The sequence below is a fragment of the Amblyomma mixtum genome, chromosome 3 (genome assembly GCF_055824585.1).
Source record: "Amblyomma mixtum isolate Tamu chromosome 3, ASM5582458v1, whole genome shotgun sequence".
Taxonomy (NCBI): domain Eukaryota; kingdom Metazoa; phylum Arthropoda; class Arachnida; order Ixodida; family Ixodidae; genus Amblyomma; species Amblyomma mixtum.
The window spans coordinates 134,479,294-134,495,967 of NC_143014.1; the positions used below are offsets into that span (position 1 = coordinate 134,479,294).

At 46.7% G+C, this 16,674-nt stretch overlaps 2 protein-coding genes across 4 annotated transcripts in view; both read right to left on the reverse strand.

Moving 5' to 3' along the window:
* Positions 1-16,674, reverse strand: part of LOC149352002 (Ig-like and fibronectin type-III domain-containing protein 2) — a 197,760-nt gene that overhangs the window by 40,475 nt on the left and 140,611 nt on the right. For all 3 annotated transcript variants that reach the window (XM_089581241.1, XM_089581243.1, XM_089581242.1), the window contains 4 exons: positions 7,471-7,612; positions 2,925-3,022; positions 2,745-2,847; positions 1,769-1,879 (listed from right to left, as the gene is read on the reverse strand). In XM_089581241.1, the coding sequence (XP_089437367.1) occupies positions 1,769-1,879; positions 2,745-2,847; positions 2,925-3,022; positions 7,471-7,534 (376 nt within the window). In that variant the 5' untranslated portion in view covers positions 7,535-7,612. The remainder of the gene's footprint in view (positions 1-1,768; positions 1,880-2,744; positions 2,848-2,924; positions 3,023-7,470; positions 7,613-16,674) is intronic.
* On the reverse strand, positions 3,740-4,617 carry GatC (glutamyl-tRNA(Gln) amidotransferase subunit C, mitochondrial). Its single transcript, XM_089581244.1, has one exon. The coding sequence runs from the start codon at positions 4,329-4,331 to the stop codon at positions 3,843-3,845; it is 489 nt and encodes a 162-aa protein (XP_089437370.1). The 5' UTR covers positions 4,332-4,617; the 3' UTR covers positions 3,740-3,842.

Consider the following 16,674-nt stretch of genomic DNA (forward strand, 5'->3'; position numbering starts at 1 on the left):
GTGATGTTATGTTTCTGTACGAATGCAAGACGCCCTTAAAACAGCAAGACTGTTCATGACAAAGAGTGGCTTTGTCAAAGAGCACCACAACTAATACTCTAGGTCAAACCATGTAATGAAGTTGGGCTGATGTGAACACAGGTGCACAATGAGAGTAAATATCAATGTATAAGGCTGTTTGAAAAGCAATGAGCGATATGCACTATGTGCTAAAGAAACACACTGAAAGTGGATACTAATGGCTGTTTGAAATACAATGGCAGTGATTCACCATGTGCACAGGAGTTTGTAGTACAGAGCCAGGGTGGCTGAGACCCCAAAACTTGCCTTGGTGACAACCGTGAGACCCTAGGCAGATCGGTCAAAGCAGCCCCCACACCTCAAACAGTTTGCGCACTGGTTCTAAAAACTGTCGCGATACCCCTGCTACGCTTCCAGGGATGGAACCTTCTGCTCTGTTTGAAATGTAGCAGTGAACGTAGAGTTCGACGTAGCACAAGACCTATATTTTAAGATGATACCTAGCCCGTGTATATGCGACAATAAGGAATACTAATGCTTTGCAAGGTAGCAACACTTTCATGAAAACAGAACAATGCTTATAGAAATGTCCATTTGGAAATAATGATACTACAAAGTGTAGCTCAAGATGCATTAATCAAACTGTGTGAACAATGCTGTAGCCCTCTGCAAAATGCACACTGAAAGGTGCAACGATAACCTCCATCAGCAGACTTCTAAAGAGTAAGAATAATAACTTGGATATGTTCCATACCAGATAAGAGTGACAGGAGCACATTTCATTTAATGCAGTCGAAGCAGAAATCTGGGCTAGTTGGTTGTGAATCATATTAAACGCAAGAATAGCGCTAAAGACATGGACATAGAAAAAAAATCAGATAGGATGAGCGCTAAGCATCAACTGAATTTTTAATTTGCAGAACATACATAAATACATTTGGGGTGGGAGATGCGCGCGCAACACCGGAAAAAACCTCGTCAAGAAACCAAGACATCATTATTATTGCGCATTGATAGGTTCGTTAGCAGGGGGAGGCTTTCTTGCCGCACATTGCAAGTGTTGCGGGTGCAAGCCAGCTTTTGATGCCACATGTGTGCTAGGCAGGGGAAACACGAGGCTACAACATGAGATATGTGAGGCCTTCCACATTCAAAAGGAAGGTGAAAACTGTGTCAGCAAGCCGTCTCTTGCCTTGTGGCAAAAGGAAGTTTTTTATCTTGAAAACAGTCTGCCACGTGTGTAATAATGATGTCTTGGTTTCTTGAGGGTTCTTTCCAGTGTTGCACGCGCATTTCCCACCTCAAATGTATATGTTCTGTTGAATTAAAAACTCAGTTCATGCTTTGTGCTCATCCTGTGTGACTCATTTTATATGTCGACGTCTTTAGCACTATTTTTACATTTAATATGTTTCATTTAAAGCTGCACTCAGAATGTGTTTCACAGATCTAAGAATAATACTAGACTGTAAAACAAGAAACATAAATAGGACTCCAGAACCTACCTGGGTATGGATGAGTGCAAGTGAGACATAGCAATTAACTAGACCTAAGCCGATGTTACACTCGAACTTCCACTTACAAGTTCTTCTCAAAGATTACATAATGAGAAAGCTTTGTTTTGGCAAGCCACACACAAAAAAGTTTGATACCACAATGATTAATTCATCTTTCTTATCAAATAATGTTGAAACTGCACGAGTGGTTGTGCTTGTGAAGTGCCTCCCCCCCTAGAGTAATTTCCCACCTGTGAGTAATCTTGTTATCCTTTGGTTTGGCGATGTGTTCAGCTCACAGCTGTATCGACCAGAGTCCAGAGGTTGCACATTGCTAATCCTGAGGACCCAGTTGTTGTGCTCTGTGGAGACATGCAAGGCATTTGGTCATCATCAATTTGATAACTAATCAGCAACAAGCTGCAAGCACACTAAAGCTTTAGTCATGCTTCTTGCAAACAATGAACTCAACATGTTTCAACTTAAATTCAACTAAACCTGCATAACTCTATAGAGATAATCTGCATGATCCCCCGCAGCCAGAAGGTTGAAACATCTAACTAAATAACCCCCACCATCCTGCCCCTTGCAGAGCCAAAAAGATGCGGTTAAATTTTGAGCGGTTAAATTTTGATACAGATATTCTACTCCAGCAAAGCAAGCAGTATGTCAGTGAAAGGTTTCAACAATGGGTACTGCGCACAAACAGACAAGGACGAGGAGGTTAACACAACAAGCGCAGACTTGGAACTGATTTATTCGACAGAAAAAACACGTTTTATACTCTCAAAAATTCCATATCTGTGACCACGCGCTGTTCAAAAATCTGCCTTCTGTGGTCGTAGATGTGGCATTTTCAAGGGCATAAAACGTGTTTTTTCAGTCGAAGAAATCAGTCACGAGCCTGCGCTTGTTGTGTTAACCTTCTCGGCCTTGTCTGTGTGTGCGCAGTACCCTTTGTTGAAATGTCCGACCGACTCGCCCAGCAACGCGCTCTCTTAAAATGGAAGGCTATGGCTGCTGAAATACGTCTTTCAAACAGTTGTATAACGAAATCCTATGCAGAGACATCGTGATCAGGCGTAGCTCTCAGTTTAGAAACAACAGGTTCCACTTTCAATGTTTTTTTTTAGATAAGTTCCCTCCAAGCCAGAATCTTGGGTGAAAAGGTGCCATGTCTAACCAACAAAACAAGAATAAGAGATCTGCCAGTACAGCTTTGCTTACCAGGGTTATGTAGGACCGATATCCTAGGATCACCAATGACACGCACATTGCCTGCCGTCAGAACGGCCCCCTTGTCACGATCAGACACCCTCCTCCATAGTACCTGTTTTTAGACACGTCGTTAGCGACTCAGGAAAAATGGTCAGGTGATCTTTGTGAACAGCAGGTGATAATACTTACTGTGTAGTTTGCTTGATCTTTCACCACACAGTCTATCAGTGCTTCATCTCCTTTGACAGCAAGCACTGGTTCTAGAGGAGTGTCCTGTAAACTTGGACCTATAGAAACGAAAAATAAGGCCATTAACATTATATTATTTGGATATATGGCACAGTCTAAATCAGAAATCTGCTGCCAGAAAACACTTTGTTTAAAATGCAGTTTTGTGGTTCTAGCATGCTAGAACAGTGCTAGCAAACCTCAACATAGCAAAACCTCAACAGCAACAGTATAACATTTGTGTGCAACATGATAATGATAATGTACCACCATACACTTATGACACTGATATAACTATGTTCACTCAGTTCTTAGCAAAAAGCAGGAACTCAAAATCAGTCCTACAAAGAAAGAGCAACCATGGTTTGGCAAATTGGTAGATATTCAGTCTATTTGTATGTCCTAGGTCAAAGGGCGTAAAATTCCAGCCTCATCCATAAAAAAAAAATAGCAGCTGATATCCAAGCTACAGCGACATCGTTACGCCTTCGTTAAACATCGACATTCATTACGACATCGTTATACTCAAGGTTACCTTCATAAACTTGAGTTTTGTCAAGAGCTTATGATTCTGACAATCGAGATGCTGACTCAGACTGCCTACTGTGACGAATTATTAGCACGCAGCTCCAAATACAGGTTGTGGTTATGGGGAGAAAACTTTAAAGTAAAAAAATGGGCTGGAGGGGGAAGACAATGCGACATATGTCGCAACGCGTCGCTTCCAGTACGAGCTGGCAGCTCACGTTGCGAGAGGAAATATTGCAGAAACAGGATGACAACAGAACAAAAGACAGTTTATTGTTATGTCAAAAAAAGAAAAGCGCACGCACGCACATACACTGCTGCGTTACACCGCAACAACGGAAACAAACGCTGTCACTTTTCAGCACTGGTTTCACCGCGCTCAGTCAGACCGTAGTCAGAGTTCACGTCCAAAGGAATGTTCCCAGGTGGGGCGACAAAGTATCCTTCCTCTGTCACTTTGGCATTCTTGAGGATATCCTCGGCACTACACTCGGTCGGAATGTCCGGCCGCAGCCGCAAGGGCACATCTTCCAAAGGAGTCACCATAGGAGCCACGCCCGTCGTGTCAACGTTCATTATGACGCTTGCGAACTTGACAGCTTCCTCGAGACGCGTCACAGCTTCAGCGTTGCTGAAGTCAACCAAGGATAACCGCTCCAACAGGTCCACAGTGCCCTGGTCCAGAGTAATCGTCTCACTGGCTCGCGCTGCTTTCGGCAGCGGTTCGGGTGGTATTACAGAGCCACCGCCAGTGCTGCCACACAATTCTCGCGTTCTGATATGACCACTTTGACGAATCGAAAAAACCGCGCACAACCTAAGTGCCGACATCCGAAGCATCTCAAACGCTTGGTGATGTGAGGGCAAGTGGTTTCGGTCGCCAACAGTGAGAGGACAACAGCGGCAGTACCAAGAACGCTTGAATTCACTGCACTCACGAAGCCCGGTGCTGAACAGCTGCGGAACCAGCAAACGAAGAACCGGTTTGAGAATTTTCACACTTTTCTAAAGAAACATGCAAAAATTAATCACAGCACACACTAATACACGCCATAATTCCTTCCAATAACAAAACACGCGTGCCCTGCGACACCATTTGCAGCTTTATTTGGATCGACTTGGATTGGATTCAATTTTGATTTATACGTACATGGTTGCCTGCTTACTTTTCTATTTGCGCCAAATTGTCAATTTATGAAGTTATGTGCTTGCGACGCGTCGACGCACGAATATAAGAGCCAGCTTGATTTTATTTCAACCAAGCAGAACATAGCCGCGCTTTTTTGTGCGCGTGTCTCACGGTCGCTTCTTTGCCCAGCAGACCACCTACCTCCAATGGCCTTGAGACGTTTCTGCGTGGGTGTCGCGTGCGATCGAGGAAGTTGGAATACAACTTCGGCATGTCTTTGTGAAGAGGCTCACCGTCTGACCGCTGAGAGCGGAATTCGCGTGCAACCATGGCTAGAGGAGGTTCAGCCAGTGCCCACAAGACTGACGTTTCGGTTCCGAGAACACTGCAGTACGCGACCAAATACTCAGTTTACGCGACACGTGCGCAGTTTGAATGTTACTATCCATAGCAGAGAGTGTTTTTTGGCAGGCTTTCAGCCGTAAAGGGGAGCATTACCCAGTTTGCTGCTATCCTGAAGCGTTCCTTCAAAAGATTACGAAAGGGGAGGTGCTCGCCGGAAATTTAAGTTCAATGATTCTCGAAATAAAAAATAAATAAATATAAGCTGAAAAGTGAATAAAGCGGAGGTGACCGCATACTGTGCTGTTCTCGCTAGCCAAGACCCGGACGTCCAGTAGCGAGCCTTGGCAAGAGCGTATGTCGTCGCCGACAGACTTCAACTCCCAGCCACCTGGAGCGACTAAAAATCGAAGAGGATCACCATCTTCTTACTGACAAATAAAGTATCTCTCTCTCTCTCTCTCTCTCGCACTTATGCCTATAGATAGAAAGAAACAACAACAACTACTGCGCTACTGTTGTATTATATAAAAATCCCATGAATAAAAGTATGAGCCCGCAGAGCAAACATTTTAGGTTCAGCGCTCTGTACACATGTTTTTCCCGAAGTACTCGATCCATAGCCGAAACTGGTGAAGGTATAGGAGCGAATGTCATCCATCAGCGAATGACGACAAGGTATCAACTCATCGGAAGCAGCTGCACAGATAATATCACGCGTAAAAACTTTGAGCCCCACATAACGCAAAACTGCTGAGAATTCCTCTATCTAAGAATGTATATATCAATTTCCTTTCATCAAAGCACCAGGTATTTTTGAAAATATTTTTGATTTGAAGACGCTAAAAACAACGAAACTACTATTGCGCATGCAGTAAACTTTAAGAGGTATACTTTCACGTGTAGTAAAAAATAAATAACGGAGTGTCTACATGAGTCTAGCTAACTGTATAATTTGAGCATTTACGAATGTTTTCCCATTAATTGGAGCTAGAACTGATTAATACGTGAAAACTAACTGTTTAACTCTTTACCAACGGTTTATAATGGCTGAGGCGTCAATTATAAAGTTGAAGGCAGCGCCGAGATACACACAACACTGAATTGCTTCCAGCAGCCGATAGGTTTCTTAATTCTTAGCAAGATAGAAGAGGATGTATTTCTGAGATAATAAATTAACAAAATATGCGCGGCCCAGTACTTTATTATTATTTTTTTATCGGAAAAGGATGCCCGTGAAATTAAAAAAAGAAATGACTGCGGGTTTACGCACTATGAGTGCAACAGTCTCAAACATTCAGCCAGTCGCAAGAAGCTGTGCACCACGGCTGCCATTAAAAAAAAAAAAAAAAACTGATTTTTTCTCGCAGAACGAAATCGTTACTTGTAGCAGTAAGGTGAAGTCGTCCGCACCTGTGTGCCTTCTACACATGATGCGATCAGAAGTCTTACTTTAGGCGGCTAACGGCGAGTACGTGCCCCTGAACACTGTTCAAATAATGTGCCCGGCGTTAAGGGCAGGCATTGAGCATTGAACCTGTTGGTCTGGTAGAAACAAACCTTTCGCGAGCGCGCGTGTTCCAACGAACCCGCGCTTTTCTGGTCAACAGCCGAGCCCCATAACCACTGAGCCACCGCGGCGGCGGCCAAAAAAGATTTGGTGCGCCTCTAAAGAGATAAGACACGTGTACAGTCATGGACATAATAATATTGACCACGCTTCGGCAGTGAAACTCCTCTGGCACGTTAAGTTTTTTTATTCCGCTACGCAACACGAGGGAAGAGATAGAGCGCCAAAGTGTGGTTTATATTATATTCTGTCCGAATAATGTGTACAACAGAGTGAAATAAATGAAAGGGAGAGCGACTGCATACATCCAGAGCTGCGTCTTTCTGCAAGCCCCCTTCAGCCCTGCTCCCCCCTAAGAAAAAGAAACTCTGCTGCTGTTCCCCCTCTCCCCCTCGCCTTTCCGTCCCGCCTTTTCTTCCTAGATATCTGCACTTTCTTTCTTCAACATATTATATAGGTGCTTCACAGAGGTAGGCTTCCGGCGTATGACACTGTCGCATAAAATATATTACTTATCCATTCATGCGCATTCATACCTTCGGTTCACTGAGTCATGCTCACCAGAAGACTCAAAATGCAGGCGAAGGGAAAAATACAGGCTGAAGTTAAGCGCGTTCGAGTTAGATTTGGGCAATACTAACCCAAGCTCTTTTACTTTATTTTTCTCCTCTGGTTTCTAGCGTTCTGAAATCAAAATCCTACTTGCCGCATAGCGCACCATAAAACAAACGGGCCCTAAAAATGAATAACGAACTCAGCGACAAGTATTTATGCTTTATGCATTAAAATTATGGTTGTGACGAAAGAGCAGCGTCTACCGACTTCTGTTTCCTGCAGCAAAGTTTCACCGCGTGATGTTACTGTGGCCTGCGGCGCTGCAGCTTTCGCTACCCACAGGGCTATAAACAAAGGCGAGACACTGGGCGCGTGCTCCTCACCGGCTGCGTTGAGTGGGGTGGCGAACACCAGTGCTACCAGGAGGCGGGGCACGCAGACCTGCATGGCGGGCACTCTAGGCGCTCATCGAGTGGGCGGCTGCTCTCTCTCTCTCTCCCGCCCTGTTTGGAAGGGGACTGCTGCCTGCAAAGATGAGAACGAAGAGGGGCGGGAATAAGTGAGTGGAGTCGGCAGTCAGTTAAGTTTACGAAGCTGAAAGTTTTTTTTTTTAATTATTATTATCATTAGTCATCGCTCCATGCACACATCCGGTGATGCGAGTGCGGCTGACGTGATTTAGACAAACGGGGCAATCAAAATACGTATGTTGCACAGGAACGAAAAAAAAAAAAAAACGCGAGCGCAAGATATTCGAAGGTGGCGCGTATACAGCGATGCTCAGCTTGTTCAGTCAACTATGTACGGCTGCAACAAGCACACATGGTCAAAACTCGTGTGTGTGTGTGTGTGTGTGTATATATATATATAGTTTTCCGCTCTTCCAGACAATGCAAGTCCTCCTCAGAATTTTCACTCAGAATTTTCACGATCTTCAACTTTTGGGCCAAGCTTCCATCACGTCTGAAACCAACTCACAAATTTAAACGTCGTTTCTGTTATGGCCGCGCCGCGGTGGCTCAGTGGTTATAGTGGTTATATAGAGAGACGCCGTAGTGGAGGGCTCCGGAAATTTCGACCACCTGGGGTTCTTTAACGTGCACTGACATCGCACAGTACACGGCACGGGCCTCTAGAATTTCTCCTCCAAAGAAATTCAACCGCCGCGGCCGGGATCGAACCCGCGTCTTTCGGGTCAGCAGCCGAGCACTATAACCACGGAGCCACCGCGGCGCGGCTATATATATATATATATATATATATATATATATATATATATATATATATATATATATATATATATATATATATATATATATATATATATATATATATATATATATATATATATATATATATATATATATAAGACACGGGAACCGAATCCGGAATCGGAAGCCGCGGAAATTTCGACCACCTGGTGTTCTTTAACGTGCACTGACATCTCTCAGTACATGGGCCTCTAGAATTTCTCCTCCAAAGAAATTTAACCGCCGTGGCCGGGATCGAACCCGCGTCTTTCGGGTCAGCAGCCGAGCACCATAACCACTGAGCCACCGCGGCGGCATATATATATGCGTGTGTGTGATTTAATATTTTAATGATATATATTTTAATTGAAACAACTCTCATGACTTCAGCAGGGCGATACAGTTTTCTAATGGCAAATTCGTTTAGACTTTCCTTATAGAACCGTTGTGCAGTGTAAGTACTGCGACCGGGTTTATCGCTCACTTCTGCACGGAACGCGTGGCTGGCGCAGAACTGGCGTTACGTGGAGATTTCCACGTGTAGGAAAGGGATAGGAGGCAAGCACTAGACAACAATCGTGTGGAGGTTTGACTCGGGAGGTCCAACAGTCTATGTGCAAGCACCGGACTTCAGTTCAGCGTCACATTTTTGACCGGGTGACTGGACAAGGGGGCGGAGCAAACGAACGAGTGAGGAAGAGACTAGTAAGCTAGAGCTGGTACTTTGTTTTCTCTCGCTGAGTAATTGAATCCGCCGGCAGTGAGACTAGAGGTTTAGCTGTCTCAGCGACCAACGGCGGCTCTCCGGTCATGGAGCCAGTCGCTGAACGAATGCGCGTTGCAGAGTGGAATTCCCTCTGCGCGTGACTGGTTCGCTGATTTATTGTGCCTGTATAGCTGCTCAGCCGATTGATAAATTATGGCCGGCTGAATGGATGGCTGAACTTGATCCGCTGACACGACTGATGCATGGCGTTCGATAACTGCTTCATCAGCAACTACGAGCTCGGAAGGAAAAGAACAGCGCGCCGATGAGCACACGCATGTGCGGAGCCGACCACGCTCGCTTTTTTTTTTTCTTTCTTTTGGGTGCGTTTGCATACCTCAGTGTATTATATGCCCCTATGAGCATCGCGTTCAATTCAATGGTGCGTGAAATGAGCTAATTTCAGCTCGGATTGAAACTCCCCTAGCGATTGTATGCAGCTAATGTACTATACAGAGGAGACACAAGGACGCGAGGCTGCTTTTTTATCAGTCCTGTCGAATATACGATGCCCGAAAGGAATACTGCACAGATTAGCAGTATTCTTCCAGCACGCTTGCAAATCACAATGGCTTTACTTCAATTCAATTTGCTGCCGTAGTGTAAAATATGGGCAGCGTCAATACGCGGGATTCTGTTAGTGCCGAATGTCATGCAACAAGCATTCAACACCGGTCACGTGACAGTGGGAGTCATGACGAAATTGCACGAAGCTCAACACATAGTCGAAGAGAACAAAAAGTGGCTCCAGTCGCCTTTGGAGGTTTATAGAAGTGGAAACCAGGCGATGGACGTATGACAGATTTGTGCAGAGGAAACCACGATGATGGACGACAGAAAGAAGAGACGATGCCGAGTCGTTTTCTCGTAATTGAAATCGTGATACTCTAGCAGCAATTAAGGATTCAACTCAGGGTTACAAACTGAGGCACTTGTAAAGCTCAGTTGCTCAGCTCAGTATAAAGCTGCTCGCGCAGCGTGCAGTGTGTTACGTGAAGAGAGGCGTAAGCAAGACATTTCTGCGACATGCAGTCATGCGGTCAGAGCGTCCTTATCGCGAACGGGACATTCTGGGCACCTTTCTTTCGTGTCTAGCTAAATGTCCTCAGGATGTCCTCAGTTTGTACTTTGCTCGACGACTCGGGGATGGAAATTCCTCAAATGTCCTACGATAGTTCTCTTGACAATACTGTGGAACAGAACTGAGATCAAATCAGCTTTTGTCTCTTGCATTTGGCTCTCATTAATTAAAAATTGCAGGTTTATTGGTATGCCTGTACAATAGTGATAAAATGAAGGAAACAATTGTGACCCCAAAAATTGCATGCCTTAATTTTGCTTTTAAACCTGGTCTTATGTACCGCACGTTTCTAATGGAGTTGGACTGTTTAGATTTTTGGTTAGCTTCTCTTGCATTAGCTTTTAATACGGCACTCCAATAAAAAAAAATATATTTTGATACGAATCCTGAAATAGTACTGAAAATGTGCCCAAACATGATCCTCCAGACATCCTGAGTATACGCAACGGGCGGACAAATGGATCCTAGTTGGACTGCTTGAGGACCAGTTAGGGACAACCTGAGAACGTTTGAACATCTTGACGCGGGCATACTGAGGTCATATAGTCAGGATTAGATGGGTTACTTGTTGACCAGAATTTCCATTGCTTCTTTCGATTTAGGCTACTAAGACACAGCAGCGCAGCAGTCGCTGCTGGCCTCAAGGTTGCCTTATATATGAACGCCGCGGTTATCACAATTTAACTGGTAACAAACATTGCGAAAGTTTCGGCACTTTGCCTTTCGTGCCACTTGGTAGTCCGTCAGTTTCGACCAATGCGTGGCTCCTTCGCGTTGCCTGTTACATTTCCCAGACCAAGCAGTAAGGCCCCCCTGAGCGCTCCAAAACCCTGGAGGATGAGGAGAACGTCCCCTCTGACTCGTTAAGAGGTTGAAGTGCCAGGGGTGCTCATAAACCTCCACTGAATACTCCTTTCCCTCCTCCCCTCCCCCCAACGGCGCGATCCAGAAATTCAACCACAGTGAGAGAGTTATTGCGCCTTTCTTCACAACTTTCTCGCCAACACAACTCTGCCCCCTCCAACCCCCTCTCAATGTTCAGCAGCAAGCCCAGTGGCCGGGAAAATTTAGCAAAAAGGCCTGAACCAGGCGACATCGGAGAAGCAGGCAATTCACGCCTGAACTGTGAGTCGGATGTTCTCCCTCCCGGACGGACACCATGCACTGCGCGCCTTGCCACGCTCGGGAAGCGCGTCCCGCATTCGCAAATACGCCAGCGCGCGTACGTGCGCCTTCACTCTCAGCGTTTGGGTCCGCATCCTGGAAACAAACACATTTGAGCACACCAGGAACAGGGTTTCGCTTTCGCACGAGAGCTGAGTGTGGGGAGTAGTGAGTGTGGGAATGGGGCGCGAGCCGTTTCCCGTTACTCGAAGCGCGCGCACTTTTTGCATCGATGTGTTGACGTTGGCGCACGCGGCGCGCGCATGTGCGTGCGTGCGTGCGTGCGTGCGTGTGCGCGCCACGGACCGCTCCCCCCCCCCCCCCTTTCCCCTTGTATAATTGCTGCGCGTCGTGCGCGAAAGCATTCCCTGCGGCGCTCGACTTTCCCCCTCGAGAGAAGTCTGCATTACGATCACTCTGCCGATGACCGCGTTTCTTTTCGTTTCGTTCATTACTCCCTTCGGCATGGGGCGAAACGAAAGCGCTCTTGTCACTGCTACAAGGTTACAAAGCGACGGCGCCTGGACACAAACGGTAATCGCTTGTTAATGTGTGCATTTACGCAGCTCGGAGGCCAATGGGAGTCACGTTGCTGCTTCGCACTGAGATGCAGTGTGGCCGCGTAGGAGTGCGATGAAGATTTTATATAGGGTGAGGAAATGAACGCGGACACTTTGATGAGGCCTGGGGCAGCATACATTCCGCAACGCTTAATCCGACTGGCTACGATTTGGAGCAGACTTTTCGTTTCACGAGCGCGTCTTCAAATGGTCTTACGTTTAGGCCTATTTCGCTTTGGTTTACGCTGCATACGTTCTCTGATCGAGACCTTCGAGTACATTGGCGCCGTGCACCTCTTAGCGTTTACAGCGCAGTCGACCGTCGATGCAAATTAACTCAATTAACTCAAAAACAAAAGATCAAGCTCAGGGTAGATGCAGTCATGTTTGCAGAAATTAGCACTTATTGAGGATTTCCGGAGCCCGTCCTCGTGTGTGCAGTAAGCTTGCGTAACTAAACGGCAGGATGCGACCATAGCTGTCACGTCACGTGCGACATGATGCCTGTCGTGCGCAAAATGCGATTTCATCGGGACCATGCGAAGCCCGGGCGCTTAAAGCGTTGCCAGCATCGAAAATCAGGCATCATTTTTGTGCAGCGAGAGCGTGGCAAAGGCAAAGACATTGTGTAACATACCACAGTCATTGCACGCCTGAACGGCTGAGCAGTCAGCGTATACAGACAGGTTTCTGCTTGATAACGTTGCGATAGACGCTATGAGGACACTACGGTACACCTGTCAAAAAGTGCAAGGTGGTTTTAGAGCGTGTTAGACAAGCGGCAGAAAAATTAAAAAGAAAAGGTCCAGACGCTTTTAGCTACGAAAACCCCATCTATTAACGCAGACAGTAATAATAAAAAAGGTGCTTTTTAAGCGCTTTTACACCTCAGGCAGTATTGTACGGTAAAGCCTCGTTAATTCAAACCCCGTTAATTCATGAGACTGGATAATTCGGACACCTTGTTCACTCCCGCCAAACGCATGTACTGTTCTATGGCGTGAAACTCGAAATTCTGAGGAATTTGGCCTCGGATAATTCAGACAGGCGGCGGAGCTTGCATGTGAGCAGGGCCCCGAAGATAGGGTGGTGGCGGTGGTGGTGAGTGGGCGAATTGGTCACTACAGCGCAAGGGGAGTTCAACCGGTATGTAAAGGCGCCGTACTAATCACTCAGGTGATCAGTCGCGGAGATACAATGACATGCTTTTTTGCTTTGTGCTGCGCTCCGCCAACTTTTCTTTATTTTCATTGCTTGCGCGTCACGAGCCGTGCTGTCAATGTGTTCGTTGTGTTATCGCGGAGACTGTAACTGTTTAAATTGCGTCATGCCCGTGCTCACAGTGTGTGCTTTCTTTCGTTCTTTCTCTTTTTTTCGCACGGCGTGGTGGGGGAAAGAAGGCTGTTGATGTCCGAAGTGTTTAAAATGACTTATTTTATTGGTTCATTTGATAGTGTACACGCACAGCACCATTTTGGCGGAACTACAAAAAATAGGGATTACAACGTAAATTTCTCACGTGAAGCAGTCAACTATTGTATATTTTTTTTTCTAGAAATAAAGGTGCGTTTATATGGGACACTTATAGTTGTTTTTCCGGTCCCCAGGTGATTCGATATTCAGTTAGTTCGGACATTTTCAACGGTTCCGTGAAATCCAAATTAACGCGTCACCATGGTGGAGCAATTGCCGGCCAATTTAACGCAAGGCTAAGCCCACCTGTAGCCAGCAACAAACTCAACTTCTGTATCGGTTGTTGTCATTCGAAAGGCCGGCTTCCAACGAATTTAGTAGGACAATTTTTGCTCAGCTCTCGCTTCGCAACGCGCACTATCCCCGCACACAAAGAATTTTCTCATGTAAACAGCAGCGCACGAATACCGTCTTTGCCAAAAATTGGACGGTACACTAAAGCACTAAGTACATTTTCTGCACAACGGGAGCCTTGACGCTCTCGCGTTAAAGATAACCAGGTTGCGGTGACCGCGGAAGAAGCGGGCAGGCGGCGAAGCGGCGACGCTGCAGTCGCCAACCCTCGCCGGCTGTGAGCATAACCTGTGACATGAACCTCCGCCATTGCCGTCTTCCACTGGAAGATGATGAGTGTTCAGAGGGCATGAGAAGGGGTAAGGACAGCCTGGTTACTTATGGAAAAGATGGCACGCACAGTACATACGGACACAAGGACGCAAGAAGAAATGAATGCAACCACAAGTGTTTCTTACGTCCTGTGTCCGTATGCATGCGCGAGGCGTTTAGCATGCATAACCAATTAGCTCACTAATACGCTTCAAGAATTTTGTCAGATCAACCTTGAGAAAAAGTACGCAATAAATTATTGCGGTTCAGCTTAAACAGCCACGGGCTATAGATAGGCCCTGGTGACATATTAAGGGGTGATCTGGACTCAAGATGAAATGGTATGCGACCTCACGCTCGTGCCCGACAGCGCACGCGAAATTACTTCAAGCCAGCCATGGAACGTATAACATTTGGCACAGGGTGAAACGAAATTTTTCACGACGGCGCCACGTGCCATTAAACGCGAGCCGTTCTTTCGTGCTGACTGGATATGTTTTCGTGGGCTCTGCGTAGCTGGCGGGAAGCTGCATTCTCGTATACATACACTGAAGACTGCGGCCGCGTGCAGTTATATATTATGGCAAAAAGTGCTGAAAGTGAGGAAAGCTCGGGACTGATGACACGTCTATCCTGCACGACGAAAAAGGATGCTTGCAGTTCAGGAGCTCCCGCAGTGCGTGAAGATTTGAGCACAGACTTTACGTGCCGGAGGGTGTCGGCACTCGACTTCAGTTGGACTGATAATCCAGCGGAATTACGTCACTTCGTCGCGGTAGTGGCCTCTGCAGTTGTTGTTGACCGGGGCGGTGCGGTACACGAGAGAGAAGGTGGAGACAGGCGCGGGCGAGCACCCGATACAACTTCGCGTGCCGTGCGTGCGGCCGGACGACTCCAGTTTGCGGCGACGTCGGCGCGGTGAGTAGCCAACATCCGATCTGCGAGGCGCCAGCAGCTCGGCTGTGACGACGCCACGACGCTCTGGCCAAGATGCGAAGCCGACCGTGAAAGGAAGCGTGTGGCGCCCGCGTCAGCCGTGACGCCTCGTTCTTTTCTTTCTCTGAGGCCCTTTTCACGCCCCCTCCTTTTCCTCCATTGCCTCCTTCGCTCGCTCGGAAAGCGCCGATTTTTCGCAGTGAAACGGGGAACCCTTTTCTATTTCAGTTTTCCGAAGCAACCTCCACTACCGTCGTCAGTGGCACAAAAATTGGACGGCTCATCGACGACGCCACCCACCGGCTACGGAAACGCGTGTAGCGTGCGGGTGTTGAGGGACGGTGAAAAACTCGCGATTTTTGCGCTTCCCGTTGTTTGCATCGTCGCGACTGTCAAGCTCACTTTGCCCAGAGGCGCAGGCGATGCCGCTCGCACGCTGTGCCAGCCTCTTCCTTCTCTCTATCTCTCTCTTTTTTCAGAATGCGCGTGGGTCAGTGGCGTGTAGACGTGTGAAAAAAAAAAAAAAAAGAAAGAACAAGAATTGGAAACGATGAAGCGGCAGGAAAAGAAAGTGAAACGGTGCGAGTCCTTGCTCGCCGAGGAAGAAAGCCCCTTCGGGCGAACGCAGGAGGATGTAAACACGCGCCCTGACTTCGAAGTGACTTCGAATCTTCCCGCGAGAGGCGCCCGTACCAGACACTGAATGATATATTGCTGGCTTTGCTGTTTTGCGACCGGCTTTTTGCAAGCGCGGAATCGCGGGCAGCTTGGGGTAAAGCAAAGAAGAGGTGCAAGCGGGTGGTGGGTGAGTGTACAAAAACTGAAGGAGAGATTACCCGCCTGGCTGTGCCGCGACTTTCTTTGTCTGTCTTTAGAGCAAGAAAATGACACACAGAAAGGTCTACGTATACAGGATACGCCAAGAGGAAGGACATGCGTTCGGATGTTCAACACTTTTTTTGAGCTGAAGGAAAACATTTGTGTGTGCAACTCTTGCTCATCATATCTTTTTTTTTTCTTCCAGACCTGCCGAACGCTGCTGTTCGCCGGCTTAAACATTTTCATTCATTCATTCATTCATTCATTCATTCATTCATTCATTCATTCATTCATTCATTCATTCATTCATTCATTCATTCATTCATCGATAAATATCGGTGACTGTAATCCTACGGGCAATCCTTCTCTGCAATACTTTCTCACAGTTTACACTGCATGCGTTTGAAGACTACAATAGCACAGCATCCAAGGTTCAGCACGACGTAGTGAAGGTGCGTTCAATTGTATTCGACAGTGCGAAGACACGAAGGAATATGTAGAAATAATCACCCCATCTGCGCGTTATACCTCCGGGAAAAACGAGTTCATATAGCGCACGCATGGCCAAATCACGCACTGAACGCGACATCTAAAGCCACCGATATATTTTCCACCAAAATATCGCGAAGGTGGTGAGCTCGTTACTTTCCGAAGCATCGATAAACTACATGTTCCTCCTCTGGCATGAGCACACGTGAACAATGGGCGCTATTAAGAGCGGGAACGTGACGGATGTGACCGGCTTCGGGCACTTTCGCCGCGTCCCGCACCCATGAGATCACACGCCTCACACCTCAAGCTGCTCCAATTGGTGGTCAGAAGAACACGAATGCGATTACATTGTCTTCGGTGTTATATTTAATACCGGGAACAATGTCCTATTCCTTTCATCTTGCTAATTTGGTCAAAGTGGAAAAATAAAGCGAAAACAA

Bases quoted from the DNA above. Each gene is read 5' to 3' on its own strand.
- GatC (XM_089581244.1), bottom strand. From the start codon at position 4,331: ATGCTTCGGATGTCGGCACTTAGGTTGTGCGCGGTTTTTTCGATTCGT.